The sequence below is a fragment of the Lolium rigidum genome, chromosome 4, assembly GCF_022539505.1.
Source record: "Lolium rigidum isolate FL_2022 chromosome 4, APGP_CSIRO_Lrig_0.1, whole genome shotgun sequence".
NCBI lineage: Eukaryota > Viridiplantae > Streptophyta > Magnoliopsida > Poales > Poaceae > Lolium > Lolium rigidum.
Window position 1 is genome coordinate 34,576,051 of NC_061511.1, and position 6,709 is coordinate 34,582,759.

General features: G+C 38.4%; 1 protein-coding gene across 1 annotated transcript; it reads left to right on the forward strand.

Annotated features, from left to right (window-relative positions):
* The first annotated feature begins 464 nt into the window (after nucleotides 1-464).
* Nucleotides 465-5,683, forward strand: LOC124648940. The gene is made up of 10 exons (XM_047188620.1): nucleotides 465-623; nucleotides 838-1,019; nucleotides 1,135-2,502; nucleotides 2,626-2,682; nucleotides 3,227-3,572; nucleotides 3,652-3,851; nucleotides 4,426-4,502; nucleotides 4,823-4,924; nucleotides 5,029-5,215; nucleotides 5,303-5,683. Exons 1-10 carry the CDS (start codon nucleotides 515-517, stop codon nucleotides 5,390-5,392), a joined length of 2,718 nt encoding a protein of 905 aa, XP_047044576.1. The 5' UTR covers nucleotides 465-514; the 3' UTR covers nucleotides 5,393-5,683.
* Nucleotides 5,684-6,709: the final 1,026 nt, after the last annotated feature.

Here is a 6,709-nt window from a genome sequence, read left to right on the forward strand (position 1 = left end):
AACAATGCTGATTTGTACATCCCTCCTAAAGTTGTTTGCTGAAAAGCATATGTCGCCAATTGTTGAGTCTTTGTGTTTTAGTTCTCTCTTGAATGCGAGTTCATATCTACATCTATTAAAATTTGCATCCTTGCATCTACTGACTGTGTGGTTTGCACACTTTGTAAAATTGTGAACCACAGGGATATGAGTTCATATCCTTGCATCTACCATAGTTAAATGTTTTTATAAGTGTGGAATGCTCCTTGACAAACTGTTGTACCAATACTGGTTTTATCTGGTTCCTTGCGTAACAATTCTGATTTGTACATCCCGCCTAAAGTTTGCAGTGTGAAAAACATATGTCGCCAATTTTTGAGTCTTTGTGTTCTAGTTCTCCCTTGAATATGAATTAATATCCACATTTATTAAATTCGTATCCTTGCATCTGCTGAGTGCTGACTGTGTCGTTTGTATACTTTGAAATATTGTGAATCCCAGGGTGTTCGAAGAAAGACAGCCCCAAGATCGTGCAATGCAGACTGCAGTACAGACTCGTAATCTCCGGGAAAACCAGCTAGGAGGAGTGATCTTTGGTTGCAAGCATGAAACAATTGAAGAGTGCTTCAGTAAACAGCTATTTGGTTTGTGAAACCCACCTTTCAGCGCTTGCCTTACTCATATATTTTATTTTTTCATAGCATCATTCGGTGATTGAAAATATCCTGTTAGTTTTGCTAAGACAATATAGACTATCTATAGTGATGCAATATGTTTGTTTATGAAATACAGACTTGTATAGCCTTAGTTTTTTGTTGAATTTCCCACCTTAATTAGTTTGCTCTGTTTGTGTTATAGGTCTGCCTGCGTTGCATTATTCATATGTGAGGAATGTGAAAGCTGGCCTACCTTTGTTTCTATTCAATTACACTGACAGAAAGCTGCATGGTGTTTTTGAGGCTGCTAGTCCTGGCCAGAACTCTATCGATCCATATGCTTGGAGTAATGATGGCACTTTACGGACACCTTTTCCTGCACAGGTATCGATAAATTGTGAATATCTAAACCTTGTTCATTGTTTGTTTGGTGTATGTATATAAGTAAGTTTGTTCCAGTTTATCATGCTAATGTAAAGCAACTGCTTGTGTTTGTAAGGTTCGTATTTGCACAAGGACTCGCTATTCGCCACTGCTTGAGGCCCAGTACAAAAAAGTGATTCAAGATAACTATTATACCCATCACTACTTCTATTTTGAGCTGGATCATGCACAAACTAGAGCTTTAATTGCTTTGTTCAAGTCAGTTGGTGTCAAGCAAGTCCAAGCTGTTCCAAGCAAAAGAAGTCTAGATGTACCTTTACAATCAACAAGAAGGATGACATCAGTTATTGCTAACCAAGAGAAAGGCACAGCCAATTCAAAGGACATCAATTCATTTCGCGTTCTGTCAAGTTCTTTACCATCAACTAAAAGGATGGCATCAGTTACTCCTAACCAGAAGAAAGGCACAGCCAAATCAAAGGACATCAATCCATTTAGTGTTCTGTCAAGTTCAGCTGGAACTGTTCTAGATGATTGGGTTGATTCTGACGCGGACAGTGGTAGTGCTAGTGCTAGTGCAACATCAGATAGCAACACTGGTGAGAAGGCATCTGGAGAGCTAGTTTCTGACTGGGAGGATTTGGATGACAATGTTCTTCAGCAGCAGTTTGGTCTTAGTTCAGATCCAGATGATGTCAGTCAACATTCCTCATACAAAACTGTTGCTGAAGGTATGGAGCTTATGAAGTGCAGTCAACTGGTTGTCAATTCTGTGAATGGAGGAACTAACACTTCTGATGAAGACATGCTTGTGAACTCGCACGATGGAATAGGCAATGAGGTTCAGAATGAACCAGATGATGTTGCCGTACAGCTTGAAAGATCGTCTATCCTGAAAAAACTGAAGGAGTTGTTTGACTTACGACAGCAGGCAGCACTATCTTCTCAGGATTTTGCTTATTCTAGTCCAGATGCACATGTACCTCAAGAAACACTGGTTAATGCAAACCTTTCTGGTCAGGGTGAACATGTACCTGAAGAAGCACAGGTTACTGCGAACCTTTCTGGTCAGGGTGAATATGTACCTGAAGAAGCACAGATCAATGCAAACTTTTCTAGTCAAGATGAGCATGTACCTGTAGAAACATGTGTGAATGCAAGTCTTCCTAATCAAGGTGAATATGTTGCTGAAGAAACACAAGTCAATACAAACCTTCCTCGTCAAGAAGAATATGTACCTGAAGAAACACATGTCAAGGGAAGCCTTAGCAAAGATGAATATGTTGATGAAGAAACACAGGTCAATGTAGGCCTTCCTAGACAAGATCATTGTGTACCTGAAGAAGCACAAACCATTGCAAACCTTGCTCCAGGTCATTGCATAACTGAAGAAACACAGGCCAATCCTAGCCTTTCGAGCAACCCAGTTTGTGCTACCGTGGAAGATAATACATCTTTTGAGCAACATGATGGAAAGGCTGAGGTGCCTATGTTATTCACTTTTGTTTGCATTATTTTGCTTTTCATTATTTTATTACAGTTAATAACCTGGTGCCTGATAACATGTATATTACTCTCACATTATTCTTTTCATTCCCTTGTGCAGCTTCTACGAATCATCACTGTCTTAGCCAAGAAGGCTGCTGCACTGGAGAAGAATCAGGTTCCTCATCTTTTTTCAAACACAAGGGTTGTAAATGTTGATTGTTGCCTTTATTACTTTATGGGATGTTGATTAGCGTCTTAGTACTTTGCTGGATTAAGAAAAGAAGAGAAGATTTTACATCCCACATCATCTATGGTTTTATGGACTTGGGCACTATGTTTTTATAGCGGTATATGGGAGAGAGTCCTACTGGGCACTGCATATATATTGAAAATAAAAATTAATATGATATGAGGAATTAGGGATTCCATTTATGGTTACATTGCTCTGTTTTATTGCCACTGATAGTTGATGTGATCAGTTCAGCATATTAATTCCATTTAGTGGGAGCATTATGTTTTCTTGTATGGACCATCTATTTCACCTTTGCATTATTTATTCTGTCAATCCGCAGACTGAACTGGTCAGCTGGTATACTAAATCTGCCTACCTTACTTTTTGTGCCAGATATCCATGATCCAAAATGTGTTGGACACTATTTTGTATTTTCATTTTAATGCTTCCTGCCATATATCCTCATTACGGTCCTGTTCTTTTCCAGATGAAATCAGATGAAGAAATAATTTCACTGAAGGAAGTAGTTAAAGACTCCGGAAGAAAAGTTCAGCAACTGGAATATCGTATCGATGAGTTACAATTCAAATTTGACTCCTCGTTGTCTCTTCAAGGAAGCATGTGCGATAGCCTGGACATACCATCAATATTTCTGATCGGTGGTTATAATGGTGTGACCTGGCTATCATCTCTTGATTCTTTTTCTCCAAAAAAAGACATCCTGGTGCCTCTCACATCAATGGGTTCTCCGCGTTCATATGCATCTGTTGCTGCAATGGAAGGCTGTGTATTTGTTTTTGGTGGTGGGGATGGTAGTTCGTGGTATAACACAGGTACACTGATATTTCAATGTGCTTCCCTACTTTTTTTTATGGGCTTCAAACTGCATTTATGTACTCTCTGTTCTTGTAGTGGAATGCTATAATACAAGGAGTAACGAGTGGATGATATGCCCCTGTTTGAACCATGAGAAAGGATCTCTTGCTGGAGTAAGTCTTAATGGCAAAATTTATGCAATGGGTGGAGGAGATGGAACTCAAACTTATTCAGAAGTTGAGATGTTTGATCCTTTTCTTGGGAAGTGGATATGCAGTCCGTCCATGCTGCACTCTGTACGTTCTCAGCCTCCCAGTTGTGTCTAATGATTACTTGTGTCCTTTGATATGTTTGCTGCCATTTTCGAGAACTTTTAACTTAATTCTCCTAGTCTAGTCATGATTGAATGTGATGAGCTCAGTGACCTTAATATGGACAACTAAGAGACATCTGCTTACTTAGATTTTCAATTGATCATCTTCTGCATAGCCTCATACTAAATTAGTTCTGCATTGCATCCTCATGTACTGACATTATCTGGATTTGTATTGCTATGTAACTTAGGATAACTGAAAAGTGACACTTAATTAATTAGAATAGTGATAATTGCATTGTGATAAGCTCAGTGGAGACATTGGCTTACTTTGGACTTTCAACTTGATCATCTTCTGCATAGCTTTGTACCAATTGAGTTCTGCATTGCATCCTCATTTACACACATTATCTAGAATTTTGTTGCTGTATAACATGGGATTACTGAAAACGTGTCATTGAATTAATTATTCTAGTTAGTTGTATAACATGGGTTATCAAGAGAGTAGTTCACTAATTTTGACACTGATCTCTTAAGTATGCTGCATTATCTTCCAGCGATTTGCTCTAGGGGCGGCAGAATCAAGTGGTGTCATCTATGCATCTGGCGGATTTGATGGTAGCCAGTACTTACAGTAAGATCTCATGCTATTTCCCTCCATTTTATTATTCCATGTGTATTACAATTTAAGTGTTCATTTTAGGGTATCGACACCAATTAAATACTTCTGTCATCAATTTCTATAAGAATATGTTGCCTCAGATATTATACATTATGAAAATATTTCCTGATGGTAATATCAGTGTGCTGGTAAATTTTCTTGTATTAGTAGTCAAACCTAGAATGTGTCACTGACATAGATTCTTTTTCTTTGATGCTGAATAACCTATATTATGACATGGAGGAAGTACATGATTAAATTACATTATCAAATAACGATCACATCACCTACAGGTCAGCAGAAAGGTATGATCCAAGGGAAGGTTTCTGGGTTCGGCTTCCAAGCATGAATGCAAGGAGAGGATGCCATGCTGTAGCTGTCTTGGGAGAAGTCCTGTGAGTAAATTTTTCATATGTTTTAGATCTCATGAACACAGAGCTGATGGCATCTCGGGCTTTAATCTTCGCAACAACCGGTTTTTGACTTTTGACTGTTTCAGATATGCTATCGGAGGTTATGATGGAGACAGTATGGTTTCCAGTGTTGAGATCTTTGATCCTCGCCTCAACGCCTGGAAGATGGGCGATCCCATGAGCAACCCAAGAGGATACGCCTCGGCAGTTACTTTTGATGATAACTTGTTTGTCCTCGGCGGTCTGCGGTCTAACGAAGCAATACTGGACACTGTAAGTGAAAATTGCATCAAAAGTGTAACTGTTACCTTCACAAATCTGTGCTCTCTTTCAAGGACAGTTTCTTCCTTTGTGTTGCAGGTGGAGGTCTACAATGTGAGCTCTGGCTGGTCAGTTCCAGGTTTCAGTTCAATTGGGAAGAGATCCTTTGCGTCAGCCATTGTCATGTGATCAGGAGTACAGTGCTCATCTCAGTATGGGAGGAACAGTAACCCAGTGTTCTCCGGGAAGCAGTTTTAGGGCTCATCGTCTCACCCCTTCTTTTTTGCGCTTCGATTGTGTACAGCCAACAACTCTGCATGGTCCAGGGTTTTAGCAAAACTAGTTTAGTTGCACACCTTTAACCATGCATTTCAAGGAATGCACTAACAGCTGAAATGGTCAAATCTTAACCCTCCTTTTTGTACCTGAAATTGCGCAGTTCATGGAATGCAATACTGTTAGAATGTTCCGGATGCAGAATTTGATTCTGACCTATCTGTTTGATGCCATTATTTCGTTATTACAAAGTAACTCTTTCTGAAAACTTACCGTTTTGGACGTAGGTAGAGGCAAAGCTTTGAAAATTTGAGTAGTCTCTAAAAAATGTAGATAACATACCCCATATTTCTTACTACTAAGTTAGGAGCGTGAATATTCTGCAACTAGTTGTGGGTGTACCTCTTTTTTTTTTTTGACACTTCCAAGTTTTTGAAAAATGTAAACTAATTTTGTTTCTTCAAAATAAGATTATATGTGACCTGTGCAAAAAAGAAAAGACATAGATGAATAGTGTCATGTACTATTTACACATCATTTATTCTTTTTGTGTAGGAAACATATGGTTATATTTTTGGATGAAATTTTACAGATGCACAAGATACAACACAATGTAGGTTCATAATTTTAGTTTGCATTTTTTAAAAAACTTGAAAGTGTCACAAAAAAATGGGTTGCACCGTAACTAGTTGCAGATTGGAGTTGCTACGAAGTTAGGAGAAGGCACTAGTATTTGTTTCTAGGATTTCAAAAGTTACGGTTCCGCTTGAACCATCTGGCCATGAAAAACAGTGTTTAAACTTGTATTTTGGAGTCTGTTCAAGTATCCAAAACTAAATAGCTTGCAGCTTTGCTAATGATGTTCCTGCGTTGCATCATGGCCTCGCAGATATTATTTTATGTGCTTCCGTGGTGTTTTCATAAAACGTAGTAATAATCAACTCGGTTGTACGTGAATACTGTTTGTTTTCTTAGTGCTACTACTACAGTGGTCATACCCTCTGGCTCTGTCCGACTGGTTATATATTGCTGTAAATGATTTTTTTGAGAGAGCTGTAAATGATTTAAGTACATTACTAACGAAATCATGTACAGATCACTAGATAATGTAAAATAGGGCACAAAAACAGGTGCCTTATAATTTTTACATCACCAAAAGTGTGTTTCACATTACTTCTACTTTTCTTTTTTATACTTTTTTACATAACCAAAATCGTGCGCTGATTAGAG

What these genes read in the sequence shown, in the direction of transcription:
- LOC124648940 (XM_047188620.1), top strand. Translation starts at nt 515, where the DNA reads ATGCAGACTGCAGTACAGACTCGTAATCTCCGGGAAAACCAGCTAGGA. An exon ending in GGACACCTTTTCCTGCACAG is followed by an intron (nt 1,020 to 1,134) that starts GTATCGATAAAT and finishes TGTGTTTGTAAG; the next exon opens with GTTCGTATTTGCACAAGGAC. An exon ending in GTCCGTCCATGCTGCACTCT is followed by an intron (nt 3,852 to 4,425) that starts GTACGTTCTCAG and finishes ATTATCTTCCAG; the next exon opens with CGATTTGCTCTAGGGGCGGC.